The sequence below is a fragment of the Hypanus sabinus genome, chromosome 6, assembly GCF_030144855.1.
Source record: "Hypanus sabinus isolate sHypSab1 chromosome 6, sHypSab1.hap1, whole genome shotgun sequence".
Taxonomy (NCBI): Eukaryota; Metazoa; Chordata; class Chondrichthyes; order Myliobatiformes; family Dasyatidae; genus Hypanus; species Hypanus sabinus.
This window is the reverse complement of record NC_082711.1, coordinates 62,746,585-62,762,994: the sequence shown is the minus strand read 5'-3', so window position 1 is coordinate 62,762,994 and position 16,410 is coordinate 62,746,585. Positions and strand designations below refer to the sequence as shown.

At 41.8% G+C, this 16,410-nt stretch overlaps 1 protein-coding gene across 4 annotated transcripts in view; it reads right to left on the bottom strand.

The window, feature by feature from the left end:
- Positions 1-16,410, bottom strand: part of akap9 (A kinase (PRKA) anchor protein 9) — a 208,072-nt gene that overhangs the window by 101,114 nt on the left and 90,548 nt on the right. For all 4 annotated transcript variants that reach the window (XM_059972268.1, XM_059972269.1, XM_059972271.1 and 1 more), the window contains one exon: positions 3,327-3,553. In XM_059972268.1, the coding sequence (XP_059828251.1) occupies positions 3,327-3,553 (227 nt within the window). The remainder of the gene's footprint in view (positions 1-3,326; positions 3,554-16,410) is intronic.

The window sequence follows — 16,410 nt, the reverse complement described above, 5'->3', positions numbered from 1 at the left end:
ATTACATCTGCAGCTTGCTACCACCTAACTGGACCCCCTACAATTCACCTACCGACACAACCGGTCAAAAGACGACACAATAGCCACAGCTCTACATACTATCCTTACACATCCAGAGAAGAAGGATGCTTATGTGAGAATGCTGTTCTTGAACCACAGTTCAGCATTCAACACCATAGTTCCATCCAGAGTCAACAAGGAGCTCAGAGACCTCAGCCTTCACCCTGCCTTGTGCAGCTGGATCCTGGACTTCCTATCAGATCGCTAGCAAGTTGTACGAGTGGGCACCCTCACCTCCAACCCTCTGACTCTTAATACAGGAGCCTCTCAAGACTGCGTAATGAGTCCTCTCCGTTACTCCCTGTATACCCATGACTGTATTGCCACTCCAATCTGCTAATTAAATTTGCTGATGACACTTCATCGATTGGCCTTATCTCAAACAATAACAAGGTGGCCTACAGGGAAGAAGTCGTCTCTCTGACACAGTGGCGTCAAGAAAACAAAGAAGCTGATTGTGGATTACAGGAGGAATGGAGACAGGCTAACCCCTATCGACATCAATAGATCTGGGGTTGAGAGGGTAAACAGCTTCAAGGTCCTCAGCATCCATATCACCGAGGACCTCACATGGTCTGTGCACACCAGCAGTGTGGTGTGAAAGGCACAACAGCACCTTTCACCTCAAACGGTTGTTGAAGTCTGGAATGGACCCCCCCCCCCCCCCAAATCTAAAAACTTTCTACAGGGGCACAGTTGAGAGCATCCTGACTGGCTGCATCACTACCTCCCTTAATCACAGGACCCTGCAGAGAGTGGTGTGGACAGTCCAGTGCATCTGCAGTTGTAAACTTGCCATGGTTCAGAACACTTACAAGGACAAGTGGGTAAAAAGGGCCCGTAGGATCATTGGGGACCCAAGCCATCCCAACCACAATCTATTCCAACTGCTACCATCCAGGAAACGGTACCACAGCATAAAAACCAGGACCAACAGGCTCCGGGACAGCTTCTTCCACCAGGCCACCAGGCTGATTAATTCACTCTGATTTGCATGTACTCTATATTACATTGATTGTTTTATTTATTACAAATTACTATAAATGCACATTTCACATTTAGATGGAGACGTAAAGATTTTTACTCCTCATGTATGTGATGGATGTAAGAAATAACGTCAATTCAATTCAATGTGAAATTTGTTGTTTTGCAGCAGCAGTACACTGTTAGAAGTCGAATGCATGCGACAGAAATTTGTATTTAAACTAGAAATCTACAGCGGTACATCTTAACAAAAGAAATTACTTCTGGAATTGGATAATATATAAACTTGCAACTTAAGCCATAAGCCATTGGAAGAACTATGTGGGATAAGCAATATTTGTGGAGGCCAAGCACGCTTCAGGAACTCTCAAGGTATGCTCAAGAATTGGAAATTTTATATCTCAAAAGCCTTCATATTTTTTAATTTTTTTTTCATTAAACATACATTTTTGCACAAGGAGGACAGAAATGCAAGGGGCAAATGCTATTCAACAGATATGGCAATCTCTAGTCCTGTCATAACCATGGAACACTGTAAACATTAGCAACTTGGCCAGATTATATTGGTCTTGGAGAGAATGCACCACAGGAGTTACTCTGATGACTGTCATTTAATCCTCCAAGTTTAGCAAAGGGAAATGCACACACAGGATTCAGTTCCATAGAAAGTGGGCGATCAGAGGATAATTTTCACAATAATAATAGGTTATTAAGCTAGATAGAAAGGAATTAATTCTACCAGCTGCATAGTGTAGGACTTGTGGAAAAGTTTAAAAATGAAAGTGAAAACAGTTCAAAAGTTAAAATAAATCTGTGTAACTGCTACACAGTGATTGTTAATTTTAAATCTGAGCATAATAGGACTTTGGTAGACTACTGCAGAAAGTGTTTTATTTAGAAAAGTTGATTGTATTGAAGTAGGTCACAGGCCAGTCATAATCTCACTGAATGGTGGAAGAGAACCTGAGGGGTTAAATGTCTAATCCTGAAACTGCGATTGTTTTGCCAGGGCAAAATACCCCTCATAGCATAGGAAAATTCAGGAGAGGTACATTTAGCATTTTGCCTGCTCTGTCCTTCATCAAGGTCATGGTTAATCTCCCAAAACCTTTTTCCTGCACTCAAATCCTCACCATCCAGGCATTTCAGTGAGATATAATTAATAAATACAGGGAATAAACCAAAGGAGAACTAAGTAATAGAAGTAATAAAAGGTGCCCAAAGAGTAAACATTTTGGGGTAGGGCAAGCTTATATACAATCTTCCATAAAGTTTCTGAAAGAATTGCCACAACAATCTATGCTGCACACTGCGAGCCATGAATCCAGTTGGTAAATATGCAAATGAATGTGCAAAAAAGCCTTTCAGTAGCACAGATCCCTTTTAATTAGCAAGTTATCAACCAAAAACAATGCAGAAATCCACGCCTGAAGACATTTCAGTTACACAATTGACCCTTTAAGAGTAGTTTACACATAATTCAAAGCAGTTTATAGGAGGTTTCTGAGACAGATACCTGGAATGGGTGGGTCTTCTTTTGACGAGGGTATGAAAATAGACATTGGAACTTATGTCAGTGAGAAGCGACTTGATTAAAGCATAATATCCTGTCCTACAGTGAATGCATATGAAGTGGGGGGAGGGGGGGGTGTCCTCTTGTAAGAGGATCTTGAAGTAGGGATCATCCAGTTAAGATACCCTCTGAGATAATTTCCATCTCAGAGGGTCACAAGTCATTATAATTCTCTCCTTCAAAGGGCAGCTGAAGTAGTGGCTTTGAACGCTTTTATGGGAGCCGCTGATAATACCAGTTAAGCAAGAGACAAAACGTAACCTTCTGTAGACAGGAATGCAGAGTTAGAATTACAATCAGATCACCCATGGGTTTAAATACTGCAGCAGGTCTGAGAAGGCAAGTGGCCTATTCCTGCATCTAATTTTTATATTGATATCTAATAGTGGTGAGGTTAAGGATTGTGCAATTCCAGTACAATGTTTTTTAAAATCGAAATGATGGAAGACCAAGGTAAGTGACCAAGCAGTAGGGTCTTGTGGAGGAATGAGAAATCTTTACTTTCTGTACATGATTTCCACTGAGGCATGACTGCACTAATATGAAATTCCTCATTTTTGTATCTCATAGTGTACCAATTTCCACTAGGTTTTCCTACTGTCTCAGGTGAGACAGCATCAGAAATGTAATTTCAATCATGAAAGACTTCCTTTAAGATCTTCCACTCTATCAAGGGTCCTCAAATCAAACTTATATTAAAAACAATTACCTGATAAGTGGTCTCAGTAATAGCTTCTAGCAGTTTTTCTAAAGCTGCTTGTAGACGAGTTCCCACATGCAACACTAGCTCTTCAGTCTCAGAATCTAGTTCTCCACCACTGAAAACATCCTGTGTGAAGTTGTGATCCTGTTCCGGTCCTTCATCTGTCCCTCCTGACCACAGAGTAGTAACATCTCCTTCTGTATCAGTACCAGGATAGGAATCTGGCTGCTCATCTAAGAAATTGATAAACGGTTATTAGAGTATGAATTTGACCACTGAACAGAAAGCTATGATATTAATACTTCTGAACTATGAGTTACAGTCCAAGATTTCGTTCAGCAGAAATTTCAATTTGTGTGTTACATACCACATACTGGAAATTTTTATTTGAAATAGAAAATTGTGAATAATTATTCATGAATTACTTACTTATTTTGTTAGAATAGACCAAGAATACATTTTTAAGCTTTTTCAGAAAATAGTTTGAACGGAATTGGCAAGTAGAAAAAATATAGTAGATGACAGAATCTAGACAGACCAGGAGGTAGTTCAGTCAATTAATCAATTAATATAGCCATTGGACCAATGATGTCTTTTGCCAGCTATTTGAAGCAGCAATTCAAATGATCTTATTTGCGTCCTCCACCTATTTCAAAGGTTTTGAAAACCTATTGTTGATACAACTATTTTACACTTGGCGAGGAACCATATGTAATGGTCTTCAGGAACAAATAACATTATTCTTCTCGAATACCCTTCCCTGAATAAAGTGCCATAGAGTTCAGTGTTCTTCATGAAACCCTGAAACAGATTACAAAGAACAGATGTAGAAGGAAAGTCAGGCCAGTTCTGCCACTCCTTGCTGATTTTTTCCCCCTGATATTCAAAATCACTATTGCTAGCCTGAACAGCTGGCTAGAAAGGGGCATAGCTAAGCTACACGTTGGATGTCTTTTCAGCATTTTTAGGGAAGGGATTGCACGTTATATCCACACTGACATCTGTGAGGTAAAAACAAAGGGTGCGCCCTGACAGAGAGCAGAAGGCATGGTAATCTTTCACAGATCATCTCCTCCATCACCTAAATAGCAAATTTTCAGGTACATTGGAATACCAACATCCCCTTCAAATTAACATAATTTCCTTCACTGTAATTGAGTCAAACTTCAAACCACCATGTTGAACTGAAATGTGGATATATCTTCACTATGTGAGCTGGTAATACTCAAGAAAGCAGTTTATCAACTCATTGCCCACTTGGAATGGAAATAAAAATGTTGGCCTTGTTATTGTCAACTACATCTCACCTGTAAATAAATAAAAATGAAAGATAAAAATGTGATGAGTTAGTTCACACAAGCCTGGTTAGATCTCATCTGGAATGTTCTGCTGTTTTGGTAGATACAGTGGCTTGAAGGGAACATATAACAGATTCACAATAAACTTACCAAAGTTCCTAAGATTAAAGTTTGGGTTAAGTTGGTTGAAGTCAGTCTGTATATTGTTTGCTTTAGAAAACAGAGATGATAAGAGTCAAGAGTCCATTCAGGAGTGAAATCAAACCCTTTTCATTTAAATAATAACAGAAATCTGAAATGTGCTCTTCCCAAAAGGTGTGGATACTAAGCCAATTGAAAATTATCAAGACTAAACCTCGTACATTTTTGATGAATAAAATGACAGTGAGAGTTTTGCAGAACAGGTTGAGAAAACTAATGTACAGAACAGCCATGAATAGATGTCTCTCTGGCAATACAAAACATTACGTTTGAGATTGGTGAGATAAACATTTTAGCTCAAGCATTCAGACATCAATAAATGCTCATAACAAGATTAAACTAATACCTGGATTAAAAACAAGCTCAATCTTGCAGGCAGAATCTACTTATAAATTCCTGTGCTTCACACTGAATATCTTGATGAATGAGGTAGGCAGTTAATTGCATGTTAATTTGCAGATAGACAAGAGAAGTAATCTGATACACCCCAATCAATTGTGTTGTCCTCTTTGCCAACAATTCAAGATTTCTATTCTATATAATGAAGTCCAAGTGGGAGCAGGTGGTGGTGACTGGTATATTGTTTAAAGAATAAATACAGGCCAAGGCACTTAGATTTATGAATGATGACATCTATTTCCAGTATCTATCTGATGATGATCATGTTTCATTCCAAGAAATTTCTTTGTGCAAATTACCTACCACTGCCATCCATGTTTGAAGTATAAAATTAGCCACAATGATGAATCGATTTCAAGATTGGTCAATTGCATTCTTTAGCACTGTGCCTGGCTACTATTTAGTTCAGTGCAGCATTCCTAAAGATTTCATGGACATCCAAAGTATGTTTCTATTATGCAACATTTACAAGCAAACATTAGTAAAATAGTTAAAATAAACCCAGGTTAAACCTTAATGAAATAGCTTCATATCTTATAAATATTTAACAATGGTCCAAAGTTAAATAAGGCCTTAGTGGAATAAAACAACATAAGCAAAGGAAAATGAAAGCATGAAAGAACAGTAGTTTTGAATTACTTTTCATAATCTGATATGCAAATGCACTTTACGTTCAATGATGAAACCTTACACGTTACCATCATAATGCAGTAAATGGAGGCAGTCAATTTGAACATTGCAAGGTCCAATAAACAGATAAACTTGTTTTAGTAATTTCCTTGAAGAAGAGATTTTCACAAAGGCAGACACCATGAGTGAAAACTTTTACTGATTTGAACCAAGGACCTAAATCGCTCTGCAGGACTCAGAAGGCTCTTACTGATAATTCTGCCTGAAACAACCACACCTATTCTTCTCCTTCCTATAACCCGGGGGTCGGCAACCCGCGGCTCCGGAGCCACATGTGGCTCTTTTACGTCTGTGCTGCGGCTCCCTGTTGCTTTGGGAAATAATTGGTCAGTATTTAATTAAAATGTATTTTATGTTAGTTTGTTAGTTTTTGAAATGTAATTCTAAATTTGAAGATTATGGTGATCTTGTACAATCTAAATAAGACGTTGTGGCGACCCATTTCCTGACACATCCGAACCGGCTCACAATTAGCTAGCGTTCAAGATAAGGGAGATAGCCTACGGGGGTTTGTGAGTATGTGTCTTTTGAAGCATCCGCGCCCATGGGGGGGGCGGGTTGAGGGAGGCTTAAAAGCAAGGCTGTTTAGTTCGAATAAAGCTATCTTTGACTGCAGTTTACTGACTGCGTGTAGCACACCGCTACAACGTGTTTTTATCGCTGGCTGTCCAGAGGGGAGGTGCTGAAACGCTTTGTCGCGTGTCTGGAAGAAGTGAAAACTTTCCTGGGCAGCAAAGGGCTCACCTTTCCTGAGCTGGAACAGCCAGAGTGGCTGGAAAAGCTACACTTCATGGTAGACATAACAGCGCACCTGAACACGCTGAACACAGCTCTTCAACGGGGTAAGGACGTAACAGCCCTGCACATGTTGGAGGATGTTTTGGCATTCGAGCGCAAGTTGACGTTGCTTGCCAGAGATTTACAGAAAGGCACATTGTCTCACTTCCCCAATTTGAGAGAGTTCAAACAAGGTCACGACATGATAAATTCGGAGTATTTACATTCTGCAATCATCGCAATGCAAACATCGTTTGGGAAACGCTTCTGTGAGTTCAGAGAGGAAAAAAACACATTATCCTTCCCGGTTACTCCCCTAAGCATCGATCCATCCCTACTGAATACGACTGCATTGTCAGGTGTGAGTCAACCTGACCAAGTATGATAAATATTTTAATTGCCTATTATTTTACGTATATTCATATGTTTTCATTGTTCAGTGAAATAGTCCTTTTATTTTTCAGGTTGACAGCTGGCTGACGTTATTTTTGGTTTGCTGCTGGCGGCAAATTTAGGTTTGGCGTTTTTCATAAGTACAATAAGGACTCAAATAGACGTTGAGTATTTTACTTAAAAGTAACCTTCAACCCAACGTCTTTTTTTCGGAGTTCAAAATGTTTTTGTTGCATGCAGAAATGTAATTTCGTTTTCTCTGCAGGAGTTCATCAATTTCATAAATGCAACACATTATAGTTTGTTTATATATAGCATAAAGGCAAAACAAAACGGTGTATACAGTGTTATTTCATTTTAAATGTCAAACGGGTTTTGCGGCTCCCAGTGTTTTCTTTTCTGTGGGAAACGGGTCCAAGTGGCTCTTTCAGTGGTAAAGGTTGCTGACCCCTGCCATAACCCATTCTTCTCCTTCCTTAACTCCACACAAGAATGTCTCACCTACAGTTAAAGATGCATTTGGCATTAACTCTGCTACAATATCACTGTTGCAAAGAGACTTGCATTTATATTATGACTAATCAACTCAAATTTCTCAAAAGCACTTCACAATTACAGTGGATTCTGGTTAATTGAGTCATTGGTTAATTGGGGCAGCCACTTCATTGGGGCAAATTGAGAAAGTAGCTGGGATTTTCTTTATTTATTCGGGACACTATGCCACTTAAGTGGGACAGGAGACAGTTGCTGGACAGTTTTTAATTAGCACCAGTCATGTGCATTTGTGTTGCTGTTAGATACTACAGAGCAAACAGTTTTTAAATAGCTTCAGTTATGAATTCAATGCATTTCTTAGCAAAGTGACAGTGTATTCATTGGAAGAATTCCTCTGCTGATGACTACTAGGAACTAATACAGTTTTTAACATTGTAGTAATATTGGTAGCATTCTAATCTGATCTGTATTTCATCTAAATGCTTAATTTTTTATTCAGTTAAAAAGTTTGTCTTCATTATATCTTTTCAGAATCAAGTTTAATATCACTGGCATACGTTGTGAAGTTCAAATCAAATCAAGTTTAATTATCATTCAGATCATGCATGGATAAAGTCAAACAACACAGTGTATCTCTGGGGACCAGATACATAACATACAATCAAAATAGAGAAAGAGAGATAAAAATACATACACATCATTACACAAGGAAAAACACAAGTATAATCCAAGTCCCTGAGCGACATGCAAATTGTGCAGCTCCCGGCAATCCAGCCTGTCATTCCACCAGTCGAACACTGGAGGGCAGCACTGACAGGAAATGTCAGCCTCCCAACCGAGCACAGACTCCACACTACGCTGCCTCCAGCATCGTCTCACCTGGACTGCAGCAGCAGTAAGCCTGCCTGAGGCCTTGTCCTCGCTATAACTGAGGCCACGCTGCTGCCTCATGGCTTGTCTCGCCACCAAACTGTGGGAAACAGGCCTGCGGCATCTCACATCATCATGTTCAACAAGGTCTTGCAATCGTAGGAGAAAGGTCTAAGACAGTCACTTATGGTTAAACTACATACTGCCTTCATGCACCAACTCCAATGTCTTTGAGTGGTCTACACCCAGGTCAGCTCCTCCGAGCCCTCTCCTGGCTGACCGCCAGCTTCTCCCCCTCCCTTCTCCTTCTCTGACTTGTCTGCCGACTCCTTTGTCACACTGGCCAGTGGCTCCGAACAATGACCAGATCACTGGTCACTGTGGGAGACCTGCTGTACTGGTTGATCTTTGAGTACACTATTGTCTTATGGTCATAGAAAACACATTTTAAAAGTGCACCCTTGGTTGGCCCTGGAGAGACCACTGCATTCAAATGCACTGCCATCTTACTGGAAGTTTGTTGTTAAAATGTAATGATTTCCTCAAAAGTCTGGATAATTGGGGCAGCTGCTTAACGGGCCCAAAATATACTGGTCCCAATGTGTCCCAATTAACCAGAATCCACTGCATTTTCTTGTTTACATTTACCCACATATTTTAAAACTCAGATCTAATTAATCTGAATAGTGTAATTTCAGGGTAATAGGTGAAGTAGGAGCTATTTGAGAAAGATAGGCAATGACACCAGAGAGTCCCTATGGCTTTCTGTGAGTAACTCCAAGTATATTCAACATCCATCTAATGATTCATTCAAAGGACTCCAAATGTGATGTAGTAGGTCTCATTCGGTGGCTTGTGGAGTATCAATCTAGATTCTGTGTTCAACTATGGTGAAGGAGAGGAACTTCCAGAAATTTCCTTCCCTGCTCTCCATCACTGTTCCCCATTCTTGTTTCCCTCTCACACCTTCCTGCCTTACCTATCCATCATCTCCCCCGGTACTCTTCCCCCTTGTTTTTCTTCCATGGTCTTCTGTCCTCTCCTATCAGATTCCTCCTCCACTTTATTTCTTCCACCAATCAATTTCCCAGCTCTTTTCTGCACCCCTCCCCCCTCCCTGGTTTTACCTATAACCTGCCAGCTTGTACTCCTTCCTCCCCTCCTCCACCTTCTTATTCTGACCTCTTCCCACCTTCTCTCTAGTTGTGCTGAAGGCTCTCAACGCGAAACATTGACTGTATATTCCTATCCATAGATGCTGCCTGGCCTGCTAATCTCCTCCAACACAGTGTGTACTACTCTTGTTTCCCAGCATTTGCAGTACTCCTTGTGTACAAGTTATAAAATAAACTTTTTTACATTTCCGTCAGGAAGATTATCAGTGCTTACCACATGAGGAGGAAGTTAACTTACTGACAACAGGGAGAGAGAAAAAATATTAACTAAACACTTAATTCTTTAGTAACCCCATCACGAACGGTCCCAAGACTGGCTGCGGAAGGAGGAGGGTTGAGTATGGAGCAAGCAATCCCTTCTGTACAAACAGAAGCTTCAAAGACCTCATCCCTAGGAGAGAAAGAATCTTCTAAATTGGGCTGTACCTGGGGACAACTTGAAAGACTGGCCCAGGACAGAGGACTCTGGCGAGCTGCGTTAGTGGCCTCTGCCACAGTAGGGGTGATAGTTTAAATCATGCTAATCTTAATTGGAATCTGGTTTAGTATCACCGGTACATGGTGTGAAACTTGTTAACTTAGCAGCAGCATTTCAATGCAATACATGATAATATAGAAAAATAAACAAATCGATTACAGTAAGCATATACATAAAATAGTGGAATAACAGAAATAATATACATTTTAAAAAAGTGAGGTAGTGTTCACGGGTTCAATGTCCATTTAGGAATTGTATAGCAGAGTCAATGAAAAGCTCAGTGATGAAATATTGAAGCTGGAACATATATATTCACCGTTTGGTGTTAGTGAGAAGGAACAGAAGTAACTAAATATTTTGTAGCATCTCTGGAGATTTTTTTTACTATTTAATTTTGTGGAATCTGAGCAACACAAGCAAAACCTGTGATAATATAATCAATTTACATGTCAAGGGAGGTAACAGTTATTGGATCAAAGAACTATCTGCTCAGTTTAAGATGGTGCAACTGAAGAGGGGTGTCAGCTTAATGATGATTCATAAAGTAATACAACTAAATTATACTTTACACTTAGTTTGTAGGAAATAATGGTAAACAATCACTGCAACAATGAAGAAGCAAGTGAAGGTGACATTGATTTGAGGGTCGAGGCATGTTCAAGGAGAAATGGTCGGAGCGAGGTCGAGACATGGTTGAGATGGAGTAAGGGTGTGAGAAGCGAAGAAAAGTCAGAGTGGAGGAGTTTCGGAGCCCATCCTTCTGAACTGAGAGTGAGGTTGGATCAATCTAAGCGCAGAGCTGATTTGGAAAGATCAGAAATGGGCCAAAACGTGGCAGCAAGGGTCAGGCCCAGAGTGTATTAATGTGGCTAGGTCTGAGTCCTGCAGCAAGAAACAAGTTGCTGTTTGGCCAATTGAAAAGGCAGGCTATCGGGGCCAAAGGTGAGGGTTGGGTCGGTTCAGCTTGCTGCTCAAATTCATTTGCTCTGCTCCCCGCTGCAGTGAGGTTGAGGCTGTGAGCTGCTCCGGGTTTCGTTCCTGCAGACTCTGCTATGTGATGGAAGTGAGGTTGAGGCTGTGAGCCTGCTCCGGGTTTCGTACCTGCAGACTCTGCTATGTGATGGAAGTGAGGTTGAGGCTGTGGGCCTGCTCCGGGTTTCGTACCTGCAGACTCTGCTATGTGATGGAAGTGAGGTTGAGGCTGTGGGCCTGCTCCGGGTTTCGTACCTGCAGACTCTGCTATGTGATGGAAGTGAGGTTGAGGCTGTGAGCCTGCTCCGGGTTTCGTTCCTGCAGACTCTGCTATGTGATGGAAGTGAGGTTGAGGCTGTGAGCTGCTCTGGGTTTCGTACCTGCAGACTCTGCTACGTGATGGAAGTGAGGTTGAGGCTGTGGGCCTGCTCCGGGTTTCGTACCTGCAGACTCTGCTATGTGATGGAAGTGAGGTTGAGGCTGTGGGCCTGCTCCGGGTTTCGTTCCTGCAGACTCTGCTATGTGATGGAAGTGAGGTTGAGGCTGTGAGCTGCTCTGGGTTTCGTACCTGCAGACTCTGCTATGTGATGGAAGTGAGGTTGAGGCTGTGGGCCTGCTCCGGGTTTCGTACCTGCAGACTCTGCTATGTGATGGAAGTGAGGTTGAGGCTGTGGGCCTGCTCCGGGTTTCGTACCTGCAGACTCTGCTATGTGATGGAAGTGAGGTTGAGGCTGTGGGCCTGCTCCGGGTTTCGTTCCTGCAGACTCTGCTATGTGATGGAAGTGAGGTTGAGGCTGTGGGCCTGCTCCGGGTTTCGTTCCTGCAGACTCTGCTATGTGATGGAAGTGAGGTTGAGGCTGTGGGCCTGCTCCGGGTTTCGTTCCTGCAGACTCTGCTATGTGATGGAAGTGAGGTTGAGGCTGTGGGCCTGCTCCGGGTTTCGTACCTGCAGACTCTGCTATGTGATGGAAGTGAGGTTGAGGCTGTGGGCCTGCTCCGGGTTTCGTTCCTGCAGACTCTGCTATGTGATGGAAGTGAGGTTGAGGCTGTGGGCGTGCTCCAGCTGCTTGTGTCGATGGACTCACTTTCATTCTCAATGCTATTACTTGCTTTTATTGTTTGCATACTTTGCTTTTAGTTTTCTCTGTTTGTGCATTGGGTGCTTGTTGGTTCTTTTTTTTAAATAGGTTCTTTCAGGTTTCTTGTTTTGTGTCTGCCTATAAAGAGATGAATCTCAAGATTGCACTATTTGTACATACTTTGATAGTACATGTACTTTGAACTGTCAATGTATCAAAGCAGACACCACCCACACCTTTTAAAACAACAATAGACACAAGACAGCAATGCCCTAACCTGGAACAAAAAGTACTGCTGGAGAAATTCAGTGGGTCAGGCAGCATCTGTGGAGGCCGGTTGAAGCTTCAGTCCTTCAGGATCTGAATGCGAAACATTAACAATCCATTTGCCTTCACAGACGCTGCCTGAACCACTGAATTCCTCCAGCAGTTCATTTTTTTTTGCAGTGTAACGTGCCGGAAGAGGCATAAACAATCATTAACTAATAGACTCCTGTTTGCTCTGCATTCTCTTATTTTGGCACTCCTATTGATTTTATCTGTGAGCATTAAGCAACCTCGTGGAGGAACAGTCTTGCATTATGGAAACAGTCTCTTTTAGCCCTCCAAGTCTCAATATCTGGAAAGCAACTAATCATTTGCAACATGTTGGTGGCACAATGCTATTGCTTTGAACATTTCAAGATACAAGGATCTTAAAAATTCTGATGGAAAGCCAGAATAGGTAACACTTCTTGATTCAGATTTTGTACCTTAAAGTGCTTGCAAATATTTATTTTCCCTTTACTCTTAAGTAAAGAAAAAATACTAACGCTGAAAGATAAGCTTCAGAGTTCAAATCTATGTACAAGCAACAAGCACTTGGTACTCCACTTCACCCACCACCCCCCTTACAGCAAATCAGCAATCGCTCTCAATTTCACAAGGACAAAGCATTTTCAAAGCCCCACAACAACCAACTCCAACGTACTTTTAAAAGATACCCAAGTATTGCAGAACTAGAAAAAAGCTTTTGTAGTCTTTTGGGATTTCCTGGGATTAAGGATGACTTGCTTCCTTGTCTAGTTTTCTGTAATGAGGCCAATGCGAGACCCACAGACTCTACCACATATGGAGCAAGTGGTGGTGTATGGGGCAGGTAGTAAGCTAAGATCATCCACTCTGTCTGCATATACAAAAGGCTTGTGTAGGGCTTCTAAAGTGTGGCCTCAAGATTCTCAATGTCATTCCAAAATTTCCTCCTTTACATTTAACGTCCCGAATAATTAAGGAGCTGTCAACTACTGCTTTAAATATACTCAATGACTAGGTCTCCACAGCCATTTGTTATATGAATTCCACAGTTTCACCAACCTCTGGTGAAAGAAATTCCTTCTTATCTGTTCTAAATGGACATCCTTCTATTTTGAGGCTATGCCCTTTGATCCTAGACTCACCTACTATAGGAAACATCCTCTACACATCCACTCCATCTAGGCCTTGCAATATTCAATAGGTTTCAATAGGATTCCCCACTCATTCTTCTAAACTCTAGTGAATTCAGGCCCAGAGCCATCAAACACTCTTCATGTGACAAGCCTTTCAATCCCATAATCATTCTTGTGAATCTCTTCTGGACCCTCTCTGGTGCCAGCACATCCTTTCTTAGATAAGGGGCCCAAATCTGCTCACAATACTCCGAGTGAAGCCTCACCAGTGCCTCAGCATTACATCCTTGCTTTTATATTCTAGTCCTCTCAAAATGAATGTCAACATTGCATTTGCCTTCCTCACCACTGACTCAACTTGCAGGTTAACCTTTAGGGAATTGGGCATGAGGTCTTCCAAGTCCCTTTGAACCTTGGATCTTTGAATTTTTTCCCCATTTATAAAACTGTCTTATGCCTTTATTCCTTCTACCAAAGTGTAAGACCATACACTTCCCTACATCATATTCCACCTGCCACTCCTTTGCCTGTTCTCCTAATCTATCTAAATCCTTCTGCAGATTCCCTGCTTCCTCAACACTATCTGCCCATCCACCTACTTTTGTGTCATTTGCAAACAAGGCCGCAAAGCCATCAATTCCGATATCCAAACCGTTGATGTGTAATGTGACAAAATTATCGATCCCTGCAGAACACCACTAGTCACCAGCAGCTGACCAGAATAGGCCCCTTTTGTTCCTATCCTTTGCCTCCTGCCAGTCAGCCAATCTTCTATCCATGCTAGCATCTTTCCTGTGATACCATGGGTGCTTGTCTTGTTAAGCAGCTTCATGTGTGGCACCTTCTGAAAATCCAAGTACACTGCATCCACTGTCTATCCTTCCTCTATCCCAAGAATTCCCAAAGATTTGGCAGGCAAGATTTCCCCTTAAGGAAGCCATGCCAACCTTGGCCTATTTTATCATCTGCCTCCAAATACTCCAAATCCTCATCCTCAAGAATAGACTACAAAATCTTGCCAACCACTGAAATCAGGCTAACTGGTCTATGGTTTTCTTTCTTCTGCCTCCCTCCCTTCATAAAGAGTGGAGTGGCATTTGCCATCTTCTGGTCCCCCGGAACCATTCCAGAATCTAATGACTCTTGAAAGATCTGCTCAATACCATAGAACCATAGAACATTACAGCACAGAAACAGGCCCTTTGGCCCTTCTTGGCTGTGCCGAACCATTTTTCTGCCTAGTCCCACTGACCTGCACCTTATAACCATATAACAATTACAGCACGGAAACAGGCCATCTCGGCCCTTGTTGAACGTGCCAAATGCTTACTCTCACCTAGTCCCACTGGCCTGCACTCAGCCCATAACCCTCCATTCCTTTCCTGTCCATATACCTATCCAAGAGGACATGGCTTTAAGGTAAGGGATGGAAAGTTCAAGGGGGATATTATAACCATATAACCTTGTAACAATTACAGCATGGAAACAGGCCATCTCGGCCCTTATAGTCCGTGCCGAACGTTTACTCTCACCTAGTCCCACTGGCCTGCACTTAGCCCATAACCCTCTATTCCTTTCCTGTTCATATACCTATCCAATTTTACTTTAAATGACAATACCGAACCTGCCTCTACCACTTCTACTAGAAGCTCGTTCCACACAGCTACCACTCTCTGAGTAAAGAAATTTCCCGTCGTGTTACCCTTAAATTTTTGCCCAGAAGATTTTTTAACTCAGAGAGTGGTTGGTGCGTGGAATGCACTGCCTGAGTCAGTAGAGGAGGAAGATACACTAGTGAAATTTAAGAGTCTATTAGACAGGTATCTGGAGGAATTTCAGGTGGGCGGTTATATGGGAGGCAGGGTTTAAGGGTCAGCAGAACATTGTGGGCCGAAGGGCCTGTACTGTGCTGTATTGTCCTATGGTCTATCATTACTAATGACTCCACAATCTCCTTCATAACCCTGGGGTGCAGTCCATCTGATCCAGGTGACTTATCTACCTTCAGACTTTTCAGCTTCCCAAGCACCCTCTCTTTTGTAATAACAATTACACTCACTTCTACCCCTCAACACTCGCAAAATTCTGGCGTACTGCAAGTTTCTTCCACAGTAAAGACTGATGCAAAATAAATTACTTCGTCTGACATTTCTTTGTCGCCTATTACTACTTCTCCAATAACATTTTGCAATGGTCTGATATTGACTCTCACCCCTCTGTTACTCTGAAAAAACTATTGATATCCTCATTTATATTATTGGCTAGCTTATCTTTGTTTCATATTTTCTCTCCTTATGGCTTTTTTAGTTGCCTTTTGTTGGTTTTTAAAGCTTCATAATCCTTTAACTTTCCACTAACTTTTGCTATTTTATATGCCCTCTCTTTTGCTTTCATGCTGTTTTTGACTTCCCTTGTCAGCCACATTTGCCTCATCCTCCCTTTACAATAAGTCTTCCCCTTTGGGATGTATATGTCAGCACTTTGTACACCAAATGCGCCGTCCTCATCCTGATCATTCTGGTTCCCATTCCCCTGACAAATTAGTTTAAACCCTCCCCAAAAGCTCTAGTGAACCTCCAAGGATATTAGTCCCCCTTGGGTTCAGGTGTAACCTGTCCTTTTTGTACAGATCAAACTTTCCCCAGAAGACCCAATGATCCAGAAATCTGAAACAACTGCCCCCCTGCACTACTCCCTCAGACACTCAATCATCTGATTTCTATCATCCTATTCCTGCCCTGACTAGCACAAGGTACTGTGAGTAATCCAGATCACTACCTCGGAGCTCCATCTTTTCAGCCTCTTTTCCATCTCCCTATACTCACTGCACAGACTC